This window comes from Stegodyphus dumicola, chromosome 5 (assembly GCF_044657685.1).
Source record: "Stegodyphus dumicola isolate Sdum_Otavi_A_Nest chromosome 5, ASM4465768v1".
NCBI lineage: Eukaryota > Metazoa > Arthropoda > Arachnida > Araneae > Eresidae > Stegodyphus > Stegodyphus dumicola.
Genome location: NC_140772.1, coordinates 37,921,327 through 37,945,341, shown reverse-complemented (window position 1 = coordinate 37,945,341; position 24,015 = coordinate 37,921,327). Strand labels below are relative to the sequence as shown.

At 30.2% G+C, this 24,015-nt stretch overlaps 1 protein-coding gene across 1 annotated transcript; it reads left to right on the top strand.

Annotated features, from left to right (window-relative positions):
- The first annotated feature begins 68 nt into the window (after window positions 1-68).
- Window positions 69-23,042, top strand: SsRbeta (signal sequence receptor beta). Its single transcript, XM_035374473.2, has 6 exons — window positions 69-229; window positions 1,896-2,059; window positions 12,046-12,144; window positions 12,669-12,780; window positions 22,730-22,807; window positions 22,894-23,042. The coding sequence occupies exons 2-6, from the start codon at window positions 1,896-1,898 to the stop codon at window positions 23,005-23,007; spliced, it is 567 nt and encodes a 188-aa protein (XP_035230364.1). The 5' UTR covers window positions 69-229; the 3' UTR covers window positions 23,008-23,042.
- Window positions 23,043-24,015: the final 973 nt, after the last annotated feature.

The following is a 24,015-nucleotide window of genomic DNA, read 5'->3' as shown; positions in this document are numbered from 1 at the left end:
ATTTTGAGATATTGGAGAACATCTTTTTTTTATAAAAGTTCTTTTTTGAGTACTTGAGTTGGCAACAATCCGTTCGACACGTTTAATACGGCGGCTTCTGGTTTTGAAGCGCTATGTGGTGATATCTTTGCATGTTTCGTGCTAGTCCTGTGCACTTTTTAAATTATTGGTATATTAATATAATTAAATCATATTATTAGATTTATCTGCATGAACTAAAGTATCAAAGGTATTTTATTTTCCACCTTTTTTCATTTAATTAGTAAAAATAGAAAGCATTTCTTCCTTTAACGGTACATGTTTTCTAAAATAAGTGGGCTGGAAAGCCAGTCCAACATTAGTAACTAAGCATGTTATAAAATGATTTTGAAATTTATATCGGTCGTACAGTTTTCTTTCGTTATTACGTTATACAGTAATTCGATTTCATAAATACAGAGTACGCTATTAATAATGCATTGAGATAAACTTTGGCAAAATTGGAGCAGAGGGTTTTGCTCTTTATCATCAATATCTCTTTTATTATTGCTTGTTATATAAAAATGAAAAGTTCTTTTCAGTTTTATTTTATATCTTATAAAATTTTTTTTTATATCTAATGATAAAATTAAATTTTGTACACTTGAGAATCTATATTCATTAAGTAGCTATGTAGTAACAGAATTAAGGGATGGTATAATAATAATAATAAAAAAAAGAAAACTAGTTAGTCCTGATATGTAAATGAAGTGCTGATATCTTAATCTGCATTCGGTACTCTCTGTTATTGGGCTACGTTTCTGAATCTGATCCTAACCCACAGAGGCTAATCTTTGGAATATGGTAACAGGTAGTTTGGCGACATTTTGGTAAGGTGATAAAGGTTACTAGCTAGGACTTTAGAAGTGTACATGGATAAAGTCAAGAGTGTGCGCAATGCCATTTTTGTGCAATTCTGGGATGTTTTTTTAAGTGAAAATTGGTCGACGTGTACATGGATACCGTGCATGTGCAATTCTTAAAAACGCGGTAAGCAGTGGGCGATTCTGCACTGTCTCCCAATTTTGCACCTAATCTACGTCATGATTAAGCACTTTTGTTCCATAAAAGTTCTAGCATAAGCGTAATTCGGCTAGCAGATTGTTGGAAAAAAAATGTTGAGTTAAAAAAAAAAAATGCCTTTACTTCGGGAAAACAAAATGATGTCCAAAACAAAACTAGCAGGTTTCTGTAGCAGGGTTGGCTGCCAAATTTTTGCCAAAAATTCGCCAAGTTACCATAATCCAAAGATTAACCTCACAAGTTATGAAATAATATGTTCGAAATGAAATTCATTTTCTGCATAACCATTTAAATGTGTATGCATGTATTACCAGTTTGATTCTATAAAGAAAATCTCTTTATAACATATGCATTGCACTTTACTTTTCTGGTATTGAGAGTGGATTCAGAAGTGCATGTATGTGTGTGCTTAAACACACATACATTTCTGAATTCGGTCTCGATAACAGAAAATACCCATCGCACGCTCGTGTTTGAAGATATAAGTATTACAAGCATAAGATAACCTTCCCATTTTATGTATTGTAATTATGGAGCATAAGTTAATTCCTATTGTAATGATAAAATGTTAAGGGTGAATATTAATAGCTAGTAGCATTCTAAGCATTTTTCATTGAAAAAGGATACCCGAAATTTTTTGCGATTACAATACTTCCTTTACCTCATATAATGAAGTAAAACACTTCTCAAACTTGTGCCCGATAAATAAACTTTACCTTTTTATCTGTAAAAAATTTCCAAAATGAATTAAAGTGGTTATGTTAATATGTAAGTACAGAGAAACTTTGTGTTATTTTAATAATAGTCTGCTTTTAAAATTATTTGTAGTTTTATCATATTGTATTCCTTTCCAGATGGGATTGTGTTTTATTTTTACTTTCCTTTTTCTTCTGTTGGGATCTGAAGCTCAAGATGAAAGCCAAGCTCGTCTTTTAGTACATAAAAGGTTCCTCAATAAATATTTAGTGGAAGGGCGAGATCTGGTGTCAAATTATAATATTTACAATGTTGGCGAAAGGTGATAATTTTATTTCCTTTTTAAAAATTTTTATGTAATGAATTATAAAATGAATGGCTTTATTTATAAGATTTAAACTCTGTTGTAAATTAACATATATTTGCATAGCTTGTTTTTTCATTTCTAATATTTTTTCGTTTTAAATATACAATAGAATTCCTCTAATCCACATCCAACACCCATTGGGACCAAGCGTTTTTCAGATTACAGATCATGTTTTGAATGTTGTTCATGTGTTTCCTTTTCCTTTTTTTATACTACATGTGGAGTATTGCACATAAGCAACTAAAACTCTCATATTAAAAGTTCTTTAAAAAAAAAAAAAAAACTGTCACTTTTTTAAATAACGTAAATAAGCAAACTCTGAAGACGGCAAATTTTAATGTGCTCTCCATGCATATGGACTAGGCTTAGACTTTCTCTGCAATTCCAGCAAAAACCACACAGCAAATGTTTAGGAATTCCCATAGACAGTCTGCTTCCCTGAGACAAATCAGTGCCTCTAGTGGAATGTCACGAGCTCAGCATGTGTATATCCCATTGTGCTGCGAGTATCAAAGGAATAAGTGCACCAGATAATAGCGATTTTTCTCTTTTTAAGAAAACATTTCTTGGGATCTGGGTAGAAAAATGAGAATCGAATAGTGCAATAATGATTTTTTTCGATAGTGAGAATTGTCTTGATTATTATAAATAGTTTTCGTATGTATTTTTGTCCAGAAGTTTCTTATGCCTTTAATTTTACAGTCCTGATTTGATAATTGCCTGTGGTATTAAATTACATTAACATTACAAATGATTACTTGATTGATCTTTGGATTATGGTAACTTGGCGAAAATTTGGCGACCAACTCTGCTACAGCAACCCTCTACTTTTTTTTTCGCCGCCATTTTGTCTTCACGAAGTAAAGACATATTTCTTTTCTTTTTATTTACTCAACACTTTTTCCAACAATCTACTAGCCGAATTACACTTATGCTAGAAATTTTATGTAACAAAACTGCTTAATCATGACAAATATGAACTGCAAAATTGGGAAAAAGTGCACAATCGCAAACTTGCGCGTTTTTCAGAATAGCACATACACATAAACCATTTACACGTCGACTTATTTTTACTTAAAAAAACATTCCAGAATTGCACAAAAATGGCATTGCACACACTCTTAACTTTATCCATCTACACTGCTGTTTTCTCATAAATTACAAAAATTTGCATGAAAATGCAGGAAAATTTTCTTAATCTTTAAATTCGGTAAAAAGCACATATATGAAATTACCTGATCGCGAAAAAGTATATACCCTTTCCAAGGATGAACATTTCCACGTATAAAATAAATAAAATATCCAAAAGCTTTCACCTCTAAATTATCTATTATATTATAAACGTCACCAACGAATTTATGCGCAAACATTAAAAATATTTACAAATACTTAGTGTCAAATATTTAAATTATTTCCATACACGTTTACTTCAACTGAAACATATACCAAATTCCTACAAACATAAAATTCACAAAATAACTATCATTTAATTAAAATATCACTAAACCATGTACACGTCGTCTTATTTTTACTTAAAAAAACATCCCAGAATTGCACAAAAATGGCATTGCGCACACTCTTCACTATATCCATGTACACTGCTCTTTTGTCATAAATTAGAAAAATTTCACAAAAATGCATCAAAATTTTGTGAATCTTTAAATCCGGTAAAAAGAACATATATGAAATTACCTGATCGCAAAAAATATATACCCTTTCCAAGAATGAACATTTCCAAGTATAAAATAAATAAAATAACCAAAAACTTTTACCTCTAAATTATCTATTATAAACGTCAGCAATGAATTTATACGCAAACATTAAAAGTAGTTACAAATACTTAGTGTCAAATATTAAAATTATTTCCATACACGTTTACTTCAACTGAAACGTATACCAAATTCCTACAAACATAAAATTCACGAAATAACTATCATTTCATTAAAATATCACTAAACCATGTACACGTCGACTTATTTTTACTTAAAAAAACATCCCAGAATTACACAAAAATGCCATTGCGCACACTCTTCACTATATCCATGTACACTGCTTTTTTTCTCATAAATTAGAAAAATTTCACGAAAATGCATGAAATTACTCAACGTATACTACTCAAACGTATTCCAAAATACTACAAACATATAACTCACAAAATCACGATCATTAAATTAAAATATAATTAAATTAAAAAACACTACTTAAAATATAAATAAGCACATACAGTAAATTAATAAAAATTAGATTACAATCCTAATTACTTTAAACTAAATCATTGCTAATAACAATTTTCCAGTAATACCATTTTAATTTATTTACTCTTTACATTTAGAACAATGCATAAAAATAATATCCTCAAATGATTAAAAATACTAACTTGCCTAATCTTCTTCAGAATCTTCATTACGTGGCACGCACACTTCCCTACAGAAAGAGTTCCAATTGGCTGCAGTACTACTGCTAATTTCTAAATCTGAAATCCAGTAGTCAACTTATTATTAATTATTACGTATTAAAAATTTAGAATTCACTTTACATAGCGCCATGCAATCCGAAAATTAATCAACACTATTTCACACAACACACAATGAAGCTTAATACAAAATAATTTTTCCAAATTTACCCCCTTTCCCGATTAAAGAACTTTAATTCGTCCATTAATGTCACATGACATATCTCATGATCTCTCATCTCCCTCACACAAAATAATGCGTAATCGGAACTGAGTGCTTCTCACATTATTACCAAAGTCCTAGGTAGTAACCTTTATCGCCTCCAAAATGTCGCCAAATTCCAAAGATCAGCCGATTACTTTTATATTTACGAAACATCATTTCGATTGCTGCTTATTAAAAATTTAATTTCCTTTTTTATTGTTTTGCTTGAAGTGTACCTATTATTTTATTTCCTGGTATAATTCAAAATTCAGTTTTTCTGGTTTTAAAAGTAAGAATACTTTTTAGCCTTAATGCTAAAACTTCGTTGAAAGTAATTTTTGCTTCCTTGTTATCAGGCTCAGTATTTGAGGAATTTTCAACTGGGCGTAATGAATTAAAGATTTCATCATCATTTGAAGCTGTAAAATACATGCATGGTGACATCCCTAGAAGAGGGTTGGAAAATATTTTCAAAAACTGTGGGAAAAAAAAAAAAAAAAAAAAAAAAAAAAAATGTTGGGAAAGAAAAATCTGTTCATTGCTTTATCAATAAATTGCAAAATAGCTGTTGTATTGCTATTTGTTGCAATAGAGGCAAGTTATAAAAAAAATGCATAGTGCAATCATTGCTGCATTTTATCACTGTTTGTGCTTGCCTCATGCATGGGCAGTGATAGTAGGTTCCATAAATTTCAGTTTGTAAAAGCACCAAGTTAAATATCAAATGAGTTTTTTTTTCTTCTCCGAAATTTATAAATAACATTAACCGTTTGAGTTCCAAGGAATGATTTTGCGCTTTTTTTGTGTCGCTCGAAAAGTGCCTGAGCTGTAGGCTGTGAAGCCGATAACTGTTAAATGCTCGGTTTCCGTCAATGCACAACTTTATGGTTACCATTCCATTTTAGGTAAAATTAAAATAATGAGACTGGTAAAAGAACAAATTTTAATTTCAGTCTAACATTTGGATGCAAAGATGCAAATATCATTAAAATGTACAGAAATGCTTGTCAAAGCACATAAATGCAAACCTTTTTTGCATGCTATACAAATTAATCTAGACCTTCTAATAGCACTGTTTCTATGCAACACCTCAAATTAGGTCCTGGTAGTTTTTCTAATCCATACGTCTTTTCCTCCCTCCCTTTATGTTGAATTCATCTTCCCTTGTTCGTAACCATTCATGTTCTATTTCAGAAATTATATTCGATGTACAGTGGAGTTATGGCATTGCTTCTTTTCCTTATACAACAAATACGAATTTAATACCATTCTTGAAAATATGTTGAAGGTCGCTTTTTTCCAGTACTTTAGCATACGACGTTCGTCCAGATATGTATATAACATTTTGTCCAACTCCTCTTCACCATTGTGAAACTATTTTGCTTCTCCAACTTTTAATTCTTTAGCTTCCTTTGGAATATCTTTCCTATTTCTCCTGATTGTTCCCATTATATAAGTATTTCTTGAATGTAAAGATTTAGCTAATGCAGTTCTTGTAAAAAAATATCAATATATACCGTTATCCTTTGTCTACACAATCAGCATCTTGCAGTAATTTACTTACAATATCGTAACCAAGCCCATTTTGAGAATTCTTTGACTTTGCACCTTGATAATGATAAAACAATACACAATATTTTGATATTGCGTCACGAAGCATCCAGAACTTGATGCCCCATTTATGATGTTTCTTGTTTGGTAAATATTACATGATACTTGAGTGATGCAGTGTTCTCACTAAAGATTCATCGATAGGCAACATTTTGTATGGAGTGTAATATATTTGAAACATTCGATTAGCATGCTAAACAGTCAGATTGAATTTAGCACATGTGTCATATTTTTCATATCCCGATTGAAAACACTTTTTATCATCAACTATATGAAAACATCTTAAAATATTTTGAAATCTGTTTCTTGGGAACATCTTTTTAAACCAAGGTATAGCTCTAGAAATGCCAGTTCAATATGAATAGTTGGCTTATCTGTTATTCCCATTTCCAATTGTACGGCTACAAATGCGTTCAGTTCCAGGATAGTGATTGGATGCCAATTTACCATTGTAGACTCAGCTTTTTAGGATTTTGATAGCAATTTCTGCATATCTGTTTGTTTCCTCAACCATCATTGTCTAAAGAGAATTAGTGAAAAAGAAATTAAAATATTGAATCGGTTTGACTCTATTAGATAAATGGTATTGCAGTCCCGACATTTCAATGAATTGCCTTGGTCAATATATTCATTTTCCGTAATCATAATATATTTCAAAATGTCACTAGTATTATGGATATTAATATTGGAATCAATCGTCAATGACATTAATCCTTCTTCTTTTACAAATAACATCATTGCTGCCGTAATTCAAATCCTCTGTTATACTACTACTCGTTTTATGTTTAGAAGCCATTGAATTGCTGCAGGGCATCAAATAAAAATAAAATTATACTGTAGATTACTTAAAAAATTAGTGAAAAATTTACTGTACATGCCTTTTATACATGCAATAAAATATTTAAATAATATTTTTATATTATTTAAATATGCTGATATCTGTACTTACGCTCAGAAAGATGTCACAACAACACTGAATTGAAAGAATTACAATTTACCATATAAGAGCAGAAAACAACACTGAATTGAAAGAATTACAATTTACCATATAAGAGCAGAAAACAACACTGAATTGAAAGAATTACAATTTACCATATAAGAGCAATAGTGCTCCTTGAGATTTTTAATTGGAGAATAAGACAAGAGCTACCATATAAGAGCAAAAAACAACACTGAATTGAAAGAATTACAATTTACCATATAAGAGCAATAGTGCTCCTTGAGATTTTTAATTGGAGAATAAGACAAGAGCTATCGTGCCACTTAGTACCTTTGGAGAGAGAATAAGACAAGCGGAAAAGCGCTCGGTGGCGCTTTTGTATGGGAAAACAGCAAAGACACATAGCACTCAAATGGTTAAACCAATATCTATGGGACTTTGTGATCAGGAATTACTAAAGTTTCAGTACTATTCGGTTTTGAGGGCCGTAAAAAATCGCCAAACAATTGTTGATGCCAGTGTTGCCAAAAATAATTGCGGCAACTCTAATGCAAGAAAGCAAGTATAATAGTAAATAACTATTTAAGATTGATGCTTTAATTTAGATGAAAGATTAATTTCATACAATACTTTTTAATTATTATAATTTATATAGAAAAGGCTAAACATGACTGAATGGAAGCATAAGAGTAAATAACTATTTCAGATCATTATTATAATTTATATAAAAATTGCTAAACATAACTAAATGGATGCCTGCATCGCTATTTCGCTACCGAGTTATCGCTAAAGCATAATTTCATCTCGTTGCTTGTTCAAACACAATTTTCTGTAATGAATGATGCCTTTTCTTTGAAAAAATTCTCAGTAAAGGGCAGAATCGCCCACTTATTTGTTTGCCGCTTATTACAAGGGTAAAAACAATTGGATTTTTGTCAATTTTCTTTTACTTTTTAAGTGAAAATAGGTCGATGTGTACATAGATAAAGTCAAGGGTTTGCACAGGTCCATTTTTGTGCAATTCTGGGATTTGTTTTTTAAGTGAAAATAGGTCGATGTGCAGATGGATACCGAGTATGTGCAATTCTTAAAAAAGGGTCAAGCACTGGGTGATTCTGCACTTTACCCAAAATTCTATTGCAGACTTTTCGTCATGGACAATTCCCAAATTGTTAAATCCATAGGATATCAGAAAAGGATTTAAAATCAAACTAGGATTTAAAAATTAAATGAATATTTCAATGTCGTCTTAAATATAGAACTATATAAACTTACGCAATCTGAAATCAACGCGTACGCCAGATTTGGGTGCGTTTGCTAGATTTGGCGCTTTTGTGCATATATTTTCGCTGCAATTTTTTTAGGGTCCTCAAAACGGAATAGTACCAAAGTTTCTATATGGCTGTACAAAGATAAATTAGTTTTTAGTTGTGTGCTAAAATATTATTTCAGTTTAAAACTTTGTTGAATTAAGAATTGTAATTCAGTTTAATAAAGTTTAGAGGTATGCATTATTATAGAAATTGGACTTAACTGCTATTACTCTCACACTAAATAGACAGTTTATGGCTTATTATACGAAGAGACATTTTTATATCCCATATAAAATTTCAATTTTTTATACAAGTAAAAATATTTTGATTTAATTAAAAGATTTAGCTTTATAAATTACTCAGTTATTACTTATTTAATTGTTAAAAGAATCCTTTCCATAAATATAGGCAGGGGGGGGAATTTCAAAATATATTCTTCTAAGGGCTTTTCCCAAAAAGGTTTAATATAATTGACAGATTGAAATGATTGGTATTGCTGGAAACATTTTTATAAAATAGTTCATATAGATTTTTATCTTTTGATACTAGTTCATGCTTACTTATATATGAACAAATAATGCTAGTTCATATATAATAATTTAAGAATTAATTTTACTGGACACCTTTAAAAAGTAATGCATGTAATTTATACATGTTTCCATATCAGGGTTTTGCGTAAAAGTGAAAACATGATAGCAGACCTTAAATGATTATCTTTGCTGATTATGATTTATTCGTTTTGTAATAGTTTATAGATTTAACCATATGTTTTGTAATTTTGAAACTGCAAGCAATTAAAATTTATGGGTTTCTAATTTCTGTAAATGCAGACTTTTTTCATTAAATTTTTCCTCTATTTTATAAAGTTTGCAATTTATTTATTCATATTGTAAAATATTAAAAAATTATCTTCCCTCACAGATCTGATTTTTTAATTTACTTTCACCTGGAATGACTGATTCTTAGTCGTGTATTAGTTTTGTTTTAAAAGAAATTATGGTACTTTTCCGTTTTGCCGGCGCAGGCGATAAAATTGCCAATAATGGTACAACTGGTGCTAAACGGAATATCCTTGCTGGTAACCTTTTACGCCTAATTTTCAAAACAAGTCGTAGCCATTTCTTATCAGATTGATTGTTTCTTTCAATTAGTACCTTTGGTTCAAAACTTTTAATAAAATTGACATAATTTGCAAATTCTCATGATTTTGCACATGAATGCATGACTTCATTAGCATCTTTATAATTTCGATACTTTTCCGTTTCGCTGGCGCAAATCTCGCCAAGCAGACTTATTGGCGACAACAGTATACACATAAAAAATGTCAATACTAGCATACAATTACATAAAACTTTTAAAAGACTGTTCATTTTTATGCCCAAAGGCTATTTGCAGTAATTAAGACAGTTAGGATGCAATCACACCGCTCACCTGAAGGAGAAAATATAGAAAAGGCAAAGTCAAGGATTAAATTCACCAATTCTAATGAGAATACTCTAACGAAGTAAAGCACTGCGGTTTTACTTAATTTCTAAGTAAGCTATTTGTACAAATGGAACATATGGATAGTCTTGAACATATGGATGATGGGATGAGATGGAGACTTGTCGGTAGATTGGAGGCAGGCTAATCACAAGCACAGGTGGATACTGAGCTCAGTGTTATATGGATCCAGTTTAGCATAGCAGACTACATGCACTTTGGACTAGACTTCAGTGGAGCAGCATATGCTTTACAGATCACCAATTGATCCTAGATTTTCTGAAAAGTGAGGATATTCGACTCATGGATTGACCAGCCAGATCTCCTGACCTTAAACCTATAGAGCATGTCTGGGATGCTTTGGGAAGGGCAGTTTCATATCGCCATCCCCCTCCAAGAATCATTTTGGCATTGAAAACTGCCTTGTTGCAGTAGTGGGATCGACTGCCGCAGAGACTCCTCAACTGCTCTTGTCCATTATGCTGTCATGCTGCACAACCTGTCTAGTTATGAAAGGTGGCCATACTCCACATTAGACTCATTTTCAAACTGATATCTTAATTTAGATTTTGGACATCCCTGCACTAAGAGCTTTAATGATAACTGTGCATCATAAAATGACTTTTGAATAATGTATCTCTTTCTCTGTTATAAATGTATGTTCATACCAAATTTCATTAAATTTCATTGTTTAAAGTTAAGTTAAAATTGAGTTTTCAGAAATTTGCCATAATGTGCAAATTCTCTTAATTTTGCTGACGAGTGTATATTACTGTTATCATGTTTTATGAATTGTGATATTGATTACCATTAGTTGTGTGGTCATAGAGAAAAATATTCCAACTTCTGTTCATAGGATATAATATTTATACTTTACTGTTTCTATTTGCTGCTTATTGTTAACATCTGATGATTTTTTTAGAATTCTTCCTTGTTAAAGCAACTACTACATTTGAAATTTGAAAAGATAACAAAACATATGGTTAAATCTATAAACTATTACAAAATGAATAAATCATAATCAGCAAAGATAATCATTTAAGGTCTGCTATCATGAAATAAAATTTTGCTATCATGTTTTCACTTTTACGCAAAACCCCGATATGGAAACATGTATAAATTATATGCATTACTTTTTAAAGGTTTCCAGTAAAATTAATTCTTAAATTATTATATATGAACTAGCATTATTTGTTCATATATAAGTAAGCATGAACTAGTATCAAAAGATAAAAATCTATATGAACTATTTTATAAAAATGTTTCCAGCAATACCAATGATTTCAATCTGTCAATTATATTAAACCTTTTTGGGAAAAGCCCTTAGAAGAATATATTTTGAAATCCCCCCCCCCCTGCCTATATTTATGGAAAGGATTATTTTAACAATTAAATAAGTAATAACTGAGTAATTTATAAAGCTAAATCTTTAAAAATATTTTTACTTGTATAAAAAATTGAAATTTTATATGGGATATAAAAATGTCTCTTCGTATAATAAGCCATAAACTGTCTATTTAGTGTGAGAGTAACAGCAGTTAAGTCCAATTTCTATAATAATGCATACCTCTAAACTTTATTAAACTGAATTACAATTCTTAATTCAACAAAGTTTTAAACTGAAATAATATTTTAGCACACAACTAATTTATCTTTTTCATGACATTTGAAATTTGGACATGAGAGATTAGGTGATTAATTTCGTTAATTTATGTAACTTAGTGGCTGCTTTAAAAAAGAAGTATCCTTTTAACTAGTTCTGAAATATTTTTATAAAGTATTTTAAGTGTGGGAATAAATTTCCAGATCTTTAAAATATGAAAGTTGTATTTGTTTCAATTCTGTGCTAAGATATTCTGACTTGTTTTCCCATTTTGTTATATTTTAAAATATTCATGCTATTTCAAATTTATCTAATATAGTTTTCTGTATCTGTAGTGCTGCACACAACATTCACCTGAAAGATAACAGTTTTCCTGAAGAACACTTTGATGTGGTAATTGGATTCCTCAACATGAAATTGGATAGACTTGGACCGTATCCTTTGATGTAATTTAAAATCTATCTAGTGTGAAGGTCACAGTGAATGTTCATGTAATTCTAGATCTAGTTTGCTGTTACTAATATATTATTTTTTGGAAAGCCATTACATTGTGTCTTATTACAGTCAACAGGAAAAAGTTGCATGGTCTGACAAATTTAGATTTCTGGTATATGAAGTAGGCATCTGAGCATGAATATACCATTTGCTGATGTTTTCTGCCATCAGTAATAGTTTTAGTAAGATATGTGTCTACAATAAAATTTTTGTGGGACAAGAACGTTGAAAAATGCGTTTCTTTACCATTCTGATTTCTGTGAATGATTATGAATTTTTAAGTGATGTTATGTAGTTTACAGGAAACATTCATGAATAAAAGTAACTATTTTGCATATTTTCTCCTGCTTAAAAGTCTCTTTAGTTAAATGGGTGTATCATGTGTATATACATTTTCATATTTAAAGATTTATAACATTATATATTGGAAATTTATATATATCATTCTTTAACTGAACATTAGAGGTGCAAATATATCTCATACAGTTGTATTGCGACCAAAGCAAACAGGGATATATAATTTCACTGCTGCTGAAGTAACTTATTATCCTTCTGAAGACAGCAAAGAAGTTCAGGTTTGTATATAATTCTGGCTGTAACTTATCTTAATATTGTTTCATAACGCAGATAAGATCAAACTAATATTTTTATGTTTGCAGTTGATAATAAATCTTAAGAAAATACTTGTTATAGAGAATTTATACTATAAGAAAGTATTTGTTATAGAGAATTTTTCGGCAATTCTGGATTATCGATTTTTCCGGATTATAGATCATCAGTTTAAATTTTGTAAGATGGCATGCAGAAATTCTAAAATTAAAAATATGAAACCATAATTTATGAAATAAAGAACAATTATGATCTAAAGGGTATCAAAATATACAAAAAAAAAAAAAAAAAAAAAACTTAATATTTATTTGTTTACTTTATTAAACATTTCTTTCAATGTAAGTTGTTTAAGTTGCTTCGTTTTATGTGATAATACTTTCTCTTTAATTCTATAAACAGACATAATTTCTTGTTCAGTTACAAAGTTCCGCTGTTCAAGTCCCGTAATTTCTGTGCCGAGAATACCGACTAACTTGTCAATTGAAATTTTTTCGTTTTCACTAACCTCTCTCTCACCTTCTTCATGTCTTTATCCATTTTTTTTTCAGCAATTCCACTTTTTGTTTGATGAACATTGAAACATACTTTCGTTTTGTAAATCCTTTGGGAGCTCCATCATCGGAAATTCTATTTGACATAATCGAAAGTTCCAGTTTACCTTTATAAAATTGCTCTTACAGTTTGCAAAAAATAATAAGACGGATCCAATTCGAAGATTAAGGAACAACGCAATCATCAACATTAACTGAAATAGATAATTAGATAATTTTAGCTTATACCGTCCGTTATACATAAAACGCGCACGCGAAAACGTGTTCTGCGCTTGCGCACACGCATATGCACAGTCGTAAAGGTCTTACGCGCATGCGTTAGCGCCTGTGCGCATGTGTCAATGCGGCGCATGCGCAGAAAGTTTTTAGCTTTGAGGTCCGGATTATAGATCATTCCGGATTATGGGTGTCCGAATTAACGACTTTTGACTGTATAGCCTTCAGACTGGTGCGATCCAAACACTTTTGTCCCGTCTTTGACATTTTCCTAATGAGAAAAGTTGTTAGTTCCCTCCATGGATGCAGTAAAATTTACATGTTTGTCGGACACTGTTCCATAGTAGATGGGTTGCTAGATTTGCGATTTTTTCCGATGATTATGTTGCTTTTATTTAAATGAAGTTAAATAAAACTTCATGAATAAATAGTGCACTGGAAATGCACCCGGTGCACTGTTTATTTAGAACAAAATGTATGCAATGTTTACATTTCCTTTACTATTTCTGATCAATCTCGGCAATAATTTGTGAGTTTTATAACTTTGTTTTCACACTTAATTTATATTCGCATATTTTCGTATTAGAAATTAGAAAACAAGAACAAAATTTTACAAAATATAATAAATACAAACTAGTTTTGTAAGTCTGCAGGTTGGAATGCAATTTTTAATAACATATTTTCATTAACAAAATAACGGTAAGGACTAATTTAGTCTTTCATGTTTTCAAAAGAATACGGGCATACTGGGTGTTGACACTTACAATGCAGTAAATCTGTTTTTCATATTTCTTCCAGTAATGAAAACGATTACTCTGAAATATTTTTAAAGCAAAATTAAGAAAACTGTTTACGCCAAATTTTGCATACAGTATCTTCTCGTGTGTTTTTTATTTAAAGTGTGAAATTTTCTCTTTGAAAAAATAAAAAAATCATGAACGGAGCAAAATTAATTCATGAGAAATAACTTTGAAATGCAATAATTCCATCGTAATATTAAATATTGGAGAAAAGTGCAATACAGAAAGTGCCAAAAGAATCCCCTCATATGCCCAGAGCTTAAATTGCGCTGGAGCCCGGCTCCGGTACTTCTGAGCTTTTAGGACATATTCTAATTCTAGCCGGAGCGCACTGGAGCCCTAAATAAAGAGGGTCCGGTCTTTTTTGTGTAACTCAACAAATGTTTCAGTAGAAATTTGATCTATTATTTTTAGCAATAAAATTCTGAAAATTCTGTTATTAAATTTTAATTTATCTCTTTACATTTTATTTAATTATTTAATTACACTAATCATGAATTATTTTAATAAATAATAAATCAATTATGAATTAATTTAATAATAATTATAAATTAAATAATAATTTATAAATATTGATTTTAATATTAATTAAATAATCATTAATTACTTTGATAATCATTAATTACTTAATTTTTAAATTATTAATGATTTGAATAGTCATTTTATTATTTACTCTTGTTACTCTTTCCTAACGGTCTTACATAGGGCTCCGGCACATCTGCTTTTAGAAATTAAGCCTTGCATATGCCTAATTTATGAACTGTCAATTGAAAAATATAGGTTAGTAAATTAAACGGTTATTTCAATGCCTTTTCTTTATCAATTCTTTTATGGGCCCTTCAGTAGAGCGTAAAGGTGGCTGAACACTTGTAGCTCGCTCAGGTTTAAATCCCGGCTAAAGGGTTGGATTCACAGTTTTTGTGTAACGTAAATACAAGCCAGCTTCCCTTAGAAAGTCCTCTGCAAAGGCATCTCTCCCCTTATATAGATAATTGTTGTGTGCTTTGATGTAATTCAGTAAGTGAACAAAATTAATCCAATCAAACCCAGAGAAAAGGTTGATTACATGTGGAGTTTTCCATCAGTTGATTACATGTGGAGTTTTCCATGTAAATGTGAGCAATTTTCTCTTAAAAAGATTTACACGAAAGCATCCATCTACTTAAGCAGATAGCGCTTGCGTGCTTTTCCGTAATCCAATCCTAAAGTTGACATACACCTCATTACAGACAACTGTACAGCCTCAATATTTTCAGCAATTGGTGGAGAGATTGGACAGCCATTCTTCAAAACATCAGTAAGGAAATGATTTTATAAAAATGTAAATGATAGCTTCAGTATGCTTAAACCTAAAAACTAAATCTATCAGTAATATCTGCCAGTCTGTGAAGCTTGCATGTATAATTTGTATTTATAATTTCATTAACTGGGTAAAATTTCCAACATTTTAGTGGGAGAAGGTTTCATAAACCAGATCTTTCTTGAAGAGGTTAGTTTTATTATGAAAGCTGAAGCCACTCTTAGATCAAAAATTAGTTTATCATATCCTTCTGGTGATAAATTTAATGATTGTAAATATTTTATATATCTGGAAAACATCATATTTATTAACTAGTTGGTATCACCAAGTTCTGGGAAAGGTTTTCCTTTCTCGGTGATAAAATGTTTGATTGGCTCCAGCAAATTAAAGAATTTTATTAGCACATTACTTCCTGAGAGCCACTTTGTGAAACATAACCATGGTACATTATCTAGAAGCTCATTGTTTTTTGTTTCCTGTATGAAGGCTTTGAACTGTTTGGTGTTTGAGTATATAGAGTATAGAGTTAATTTTTTTTTAAACTAGCACCATAATGTGATTATATTTAAAACATTTAACTACTAGATGTCCTCTATGGATGATTAAATGGACAGGGATACAATGTGTTGGTATTTATAAAATTAACAAAAGCCTTTTAATAAGAGCTGTCATAACTGGAGCATTGCCATTTTGCGACACTTACTACTTAATACAGAGTATTCCAAGTACAGCATCAAGAGTTTTCTTATATCCACACCTGAGTCTTATTCTTTAGTGCAGTAAAGTCCAACAGTTCTGCTTTCACTTCTAGATTATTTGTTACATTACGAATTAATACAGCTAGCTCTGGATTATGTTCAATATGTGTAGTTTTCTCTAAGGCAAGCTCAGTTCTCAACAGTTTGTCAAATCCTTTTGAATGTTACTTATAACGTCATCAGAATTTGCCTGAGCAATATCGAAGGTCATAATAAATCTGGCCGCCATTGCTATATCAGCTTCCTTAATAAACATTGACATAACTTTGATTGAATTATTTAATTTTGCTTGTAAAGACAATATTTTAGTTCATCTTAATATGTAACCAGCAGGAAATTGTTGGCTGATAGAACAGTGATTTGATTCATAATGTCACTTAGGATTACTGGCTTTGAACTGTGACAGAGCAACTTGACATAAAAGACACTGGTTTCTCATTTTTCTCCATAAAAACAAATTCTTCTTCCAATTCTGCTTTAAATCTCCTGCTTTCTTCTTCATATTTACATTTTCCAGATGATTGCTTACTTTAGACGGATCTTCAAATTTTTTTTCAACACAAGTTGACTAATTTTTTTATAATTTAAAACTTTAAAGAATTAAAAAAAATACTATTACACCACATGCCTAGTAATCTACACCATTTGATGTGGACAAATCAGAATGAAACTGCAATAATTCTCAGCACGGCTCTAAAAATTTTAATAAAAAACATGGGGAAAAAGTTTAAAGTTTAAAATGTAATGGAAAATGTTTTTTATGCGTCCAAAAAATAAAATCACGATTTGGTCATGTAAATTGTAAATCAAAACAATACTACTTAACATGCAAATATAAACATTGCAGTCTGATTTATGTTGCCAAAAACCTCACACATCATACTTAAGACTTTCATAGAATTGATGATGATAAACAGATGTCAGAAACTGTTATGAATTGTATTGATGAGGATACAGACACTTGCAAAGCAAATATTGAAAACAGTGTTAAACAATCCATTTCTGAAATACCCCTTTTACACGACCTTGGATCACAGAAAAGTTTCATCGAGAGAAGGGTTTCTGAAAGATTGTATTTGACCATAAATTTGCAAATTTTATCTATATTTGCAATGAATTTTTGAAAGTTTATGCACTCAATCAGGAGAAACCCTAACCAATGTCAGAACCAGAGAAACCAGTGTCTTTTATGTCAAGTTGCTCTGTCACAGTTCAGAGCCAGTAATCCTAAGTGACATTATGAATCAAATCACTGTTCTTTCAGCCAACAATTTCCTGCTGGTTACATATGAACTAAAATATTGTCTTTACAAGCAAAATTAAATAATTCAATCAAAGTTATGTCAATGTTTATTAAGGATGCTGATATAGCAATGGCGGCCAGATTTATTATGACCTTCAATATTGCTCAGTGAAATTCCGATGACGTTATAAGTAATATTCAAAAGGATTTGACAAACTGTTCAGAACTAAGCTTGCCTTAGACGAAACTACACATACTGAACATAATCCAGAGCTAGCTGTATTAATTCATTATGTAACAAATAATCTAGAAGTGAAAGCAGAACTGTTGGACTTTACTGCACTAAAGAATAAGACTCAGGTGTGGATATAAGAAAACTCTTGTTGCTGTACTTGGAATAAAGAGGAAAAAAGAACAAACACACTTTCATTTTGATTCAAGAATACAAGAATAAAAAATATAGAAGCTTTAGAAGCAAATATAATTAGTGGCATTGCAGCTCTGGATTATTTTCAGTATTCACTACCTTTAAAATGATTTAAATTTTAAAACCTACCTTTAAAATGATTAGCTTTTTATCACTACCTTTAAAATGATTTAAATGTGAACTTGTGGCTTTTGAACTTTCCTGAATTCCAATAAGGGGCTCTTACTGACGTGAAATTTGGCCACATTCATAATATCATAATTAGCAAATACAGTCAAAAGTCTTTAATCCGGACTCGTCGGGACTTCCGGATTATCGGTTTTTCCAGATTATAGATCATCAATTTAAATCTGGTAAGATGGCATGCAGAAATTATAAAATTAAAAATATAAAACTGTAATTTATGTAATAAAGTGCAATTATGATCTAAAGGGTATCAAAATTTACAAAAAAAAAAATCTTAATATTTATTTGTTTACTTTATTAAACATTTCTTTCAATGTGCGCATGCGTAAAGCATACATTATGCATAGTCGAAATTAGAAACTATTTGATGTGTATTCGTGATATTTCATGGACCTTATAAGAAATAGATCAACTCAAATGGCTTTTCTCCCTCTTTTGACGCATTCCCGGCTGTCACCTTGATCACATCTGGAGGAGTAGGGACGATTTGCAGAAACTTACAATGGTTGGCTATTGCAGTGTGTATAATTGTCAAGAAAAAGTTGGTTATAGTGCCTCATTTCACAAATTAGAATTTCTACATATTTCTATTTTTTAAACTCAGATCGATTTAAAAAATTTAGCATATTTATCAAGCATAATTAATGTTCCAAATAATTATAAAGCTGTTGCATGCTTTCAGGGCTGGATATTTTTTTAGCTTTTTCTATGCTATAAAGAAATTTGTAACTACTTCTTTTAGAAAATAATATTTAAATCTGAACTATTAGAAAATTTCAAATAAGCAATTTTCTCTTGCAATTTTTATGCTTTTTATTGGTATAAATAAGTAAAAAATACTAGAATATTTTTAAATGAATTTTTAAAAGTTTTGTTTAAAATTCTAAATTGTACTTCTTTTTTTTAAATTATAGATGAGTATTGTAGCACAATTTCTATAAAGGAATTTTATTTCAATTATATTTCATAATACATAATAGTGATAAATACTTTTGACTCCTTAATAATTTTTTATACATTAAATTCTAATATTAAAATTGTATTTAACCGTAATAATCAATTTTGCTTGTATTTTATAGCGATTATTTTTTAAATTTATTTTTAGTTCTAAGTAAGATTTTTTTTTATTTATTTACTGTTAATTTAATTTATTAGCCCAAAGGGGCGGTAGCCTAGAAAGGCTGTTTGTTTCAAAGCGACATTTTGCGTTGTTTCACTTTAAATGTTTCTCCTTGCAAATTGTTGTTATCAAATATTATTGCCCTGTATTATATTTAAAGAAATTAAATAATGAAGAATCTGCATGAATACATATATGTTTCACGCACTGTGACAAAAATGATGGTGTCTAGAGCTTGTTCGCTTATGCGTCAAACTACTACGCTACCAGCGTATCACAGACTCTAAAGAGACTACTATATTCTAAAGTATTCATTTATTTAATAAAACATCACTCAGGTATAACATATAATTAATCTTCAATAAGCCTAACTAACTACAGAAACATATTTTCCTAATTCTATGAATTGCCCTGCTGCCACTCTCATGAAACCAAACTAACAACAATTATTAGTGGCCAAAAAGTAAAAGTAATAAGTATTGTAAAATTATAAGTATAATTTAAGTAAAAAATTAAAGGAAAGTAAGTACAAAATACAAATTACATTGTTTTGAAATCCAACATCCTCCCACCTTAAGTTGTTGGGAAACAACTTAACCTATTAGAAATATTAAAGAAAAACGTAAACACATTGCATTGACAGTAATGCAAAAAGTGCAAATTCTGCAAAAGATGGAGGCTCGGTTTATAGCAAAATCGTATTGAATTGCGACACGATTGTGATGTGGAAAAATAAAGAAAAGCTGTTAAAACTTTACAGCAACAGTGATTCTAACACTGGAATCCGAAACCGGAAATCTTTGCTTGAGGCGAAATTGGCAAACCTTGATGCTGTGTACATATAATACAATGAATAATATAATCAATTTATATATGTAATAATTATTTAATGCATATAATAAATTATTGCAGTAATGTATATAATAATTTAATTAAATGTATCTAATACGCCTATTTATTTTGCACTTTTAGTCTGAATATTATGCTTTATCTTTTCTGTCCTGAAATGTGCAAAATCCTAAAATCCGCACAACCTCTGGTCCCAAGCTTTGTGGATTTCTGGTCTTTTACTGTATTCATTTATTTTGTCTCTATTGGTAGTAAAAATAGTTTAAAGAAACAAAGGAAATCATAATATGGATATAATTTGTACACTGCATGAAAAATAAAGAGGGACCACAGTTCTATATCTCCCGTTCTACTGGGGAGATTGACAAAATTCAACTTGCGTTTTTCAGGTCTCGAAAGCGTGACTTAAGATATGTATTAGATTTATGTACAGCATTGTTCTAATGCAAGTATTTTGACACAGAGTCAGACTTTTTCTGAAAGGACATGCCAGTTTTTTTCTATATTTCAATTCTACGACTCAAATTATGCCAAACTGTCAAGTTTTGCAAAAATCGAATGAGTAGTTTTTAGAAAATTAGCTCTAAAAATTTTAGCTCTATAATTTTAATTGAATTTGGAATATATTTATTAATCTCTCTCTCTTTTTTTATTAAACTTATTTGATTCTTCCTTTCACATTTCGAAATTTGGGTTCATTCCAAATAACATTCACCCATTTTTTATGATTTATTTTTTAATTTGGTATTTTTAATAACTTTTTTATGAATTTTTTTAAAACAATTTTGAATTATAATCTATAAAATTTTGAACATCATCTTAAAGTAGATGTATTTCTAAGCGTACATTCAAAAAATTCGTTATTTGTTCAAAATTTTCGAAGATATATGTGAATTTATATATTAAGGCATTTCGAAATTTGGCATATTTGTTGAAAAGCGATAATGCCTAAATTAAAGTGCCCAAATGTGATTTAAGCACTTTGTTAAAATTATTTGGAAGTAGGAACGAAGTGACTTTTTTTCTGCTCATGCACAATGTAAAAAGGTGGGAACAATGAGACTTTTTTTCTGCCGCTGTACAATGGAAAAGAAAGGAAATAGGTTGCCATATATTAAGAAGTTCTCCAAGTCAATTATTCTTGGCACAAACTGAAAAAAAATTGTGAAGATAAATTTTTGAATTTCTCCATAAATTTCACACCAAATTTTACAAAATTTAATATTTAGGCATAATTTGAGCCGTAGAACTGAAATATGGATAAAATTGGTATGTTATTTTAGATAAAGTCCGATTCTGTGTTAGAACAATGCTGTATATAAATCTAATATATGTATCTGGCTTTCGAGACATGAAAAACGCATTTTGAATTTCGTCAATCAGCTCTGTAGAATGGGAGATATAGAACTGTGGTCCCTCTCTCTTTTTTTTTTTTTTTTTTTTTTTTTGCGCAGAGTACATTAAGCATTTGATTCGACAAAAAGTTCATTTACTTGATAAATAGTTTTAGCTTTCATCACATCATTTGGGGAAACTGTATAGTAGCATTTGATACCATATATCAGACCTGCATCCATTGATGACTGCAGATGTAATCCCTCATTGCATTCCATGCTGTGTAATAGATGAATTTTAATCAGTGGCTTCAAACTCAAATTGTGTATAGGCTGACAGCATCTGAAGGGCTGAATTTTTTTAATGAAACTGAAATGTTTTTAATTATATATTTAATTTTATTGACTGAATTTAATTTTCTTAACTGATTTACCTGTTTGTGCAATCTCTATGGTTTGCTAAATTCTGCTGCCCAGTGTCTGTCCTCAATGGTAAAAATTTCACCATCCAAAGATTTTCTCATTTTTATTCATTAATGTCTAAAAATTCTGCCACACAGGCTCTTGTGCTGGTCCTGACCTTGTATCATTTCATATTTATCCTCAGCACTTGTATTATTAAAGAAATAAAATTAGTATCTTTTATATATTCTAAATACATGCAGTTTTTTAGAATAGCAGAAATCTTCAGTAAAATTAGAAATTCCAAAATGTTGTGAAAACTTATTGATTACTTAAATGTTGAAAAACTTATTGAGAATGAAATTGATTGCATAAAGAGAAAGAAAACTATTCTTCAAATGTATATTGTTGAAATATTAAAAAAAAAGGGGGGGATGAAGCAGAGACTAATGGAAGTGTTGATTTGTTTATTAAAATGGAAAAGGTTCTAATTCTAAATTTTAAATTATCTGCTATGATGCAGGTATTAAGTAAAAACAAGCTGCAGTTTTTTTTATCTGATATGATGTTATATGTGAAAAATTATTTTGGAAAACATTGACTATCAAAACATTTTTTCCAAGTCTCAGGCTGTGAATCTAAGATGAATTTAGAGCTGTATTGTGAATGCGTAATGTTCGGGTATAAAGTATTGATAACTTTGTAATTCTTTAATTTTTATATGGCTAGGTTTCTTATTCTACCGAACCAGGAGAAGCAGTAGTTATTCAAGCAAAGGACTTTGACAGAAAGTTTTCACCGCACATGGTAAGACCTGTTATGCAATGAATGCAAATTTTATTTTGGTAATATTTTTTGACATTAAGTAATGATTTTTAATTAATATTTTACAGACTGACTGGGCTGCCTTTGCTGTGATGACACTACCATCTCTTGGAATTCCCTTTTTATTATTTTACAGAAGCAAATCTAAATATGAAAATATTGTAAAACAGAAAAAACATTAGTACATTTTGTAAAATAAATGTTTTTTTATATATAACTTTTGAAGTAACAATTTGTTTTGTGATATCAGAATTTAAAATTTCAGTGAATGTTGCTATCAGACTATAATTTACTTATTTGCAAGTATTAATTATAAAAAAATGTAAAGGTTATTGGAAAACTTCACTAAATATATAGACAAGTTAGAATTATTTCCAAATAGGAACTTTTGTTAGGAACAAAGCACATCTCAGTACAAACCTTACAATGTGCTAAACTGCAGTGCAAGAGTAATCACTGAAAAAAAAAAAAAAAAAAAAAAGTACTTGATTACAATATAATTAATTACATAATTTTCTATAGTAATTTCTATCATCTTTCTATGTACTAATTATTATCCCTGAGCTGGAGGGGCTGGTGTATGGTACAATTTCAGAGGGGCGGCGTATGAAGTACGCCAGGTTGTTTTTCGAGCTTCTGCTTCGTGTTTGAAACTATTTAATCTTATACATGGCATGAATAAGGGGATTCGTCATATTAAAAAGGATACAAGGAAAAAAAAAGGAAAAAAAAGCAGTAAAGATGGAAATTATGAATTTTTAATTAATTCAAAAAAGGGAATGCACTGGAAATATAATCTAAAGTTATATAGTATTCTGCATTATTTTCTGTATGAAAATTATAAGATCGTAAATCAAATTTACAAATTATAAATATTCCGTAAAGAACATTTCTGTAAGTAATGAATTTCACAAATGAAAAAATTAAAAACCTTTTGCTACTTTAATCCTCTTCAGATTGTCCCTGTTCACTGCAGCAGGGTTTGCAAAGTTGTACTGTCTTGCCCAAATGATTTTTGCAGGTAAACTTAGAACACTCAGAACATTGTATGGTAGTGTAATTATTCTTCATTCTACCGTACTCAGCGCAGTGTCCTTTGATCTTTTTTGCAGGTGGTTGCTCATCCTTTTCTGCCATCTTGTCCGTTTCTGTTGTTACCAGCCTTCTAATAATAGCTTTGGAAAGCGACA

Coding starts and splice junctions, on each gene's coding strand:
- SsRbeta (XM_035374473.2), top strand. CDS start 1,896: ATGGGATTGTGTTTTATTTTTACTTTCCTTTTTCTTCTGTTGGGATCT. Junction 12,781..22,729: donor AAGACAGCAAAGAAGTTCAG/GTTTGTATATAA, acceptor TTATATGGCTAG/GTTTCTTATTCTACCGAACC. Junction 22,808..22,893: donor GAAAGTTTTCACCGCACATG/GTAAGACCTGTT, acceptor AATATTTTACAG/ACTGACTGGGCTGCCTTTGC.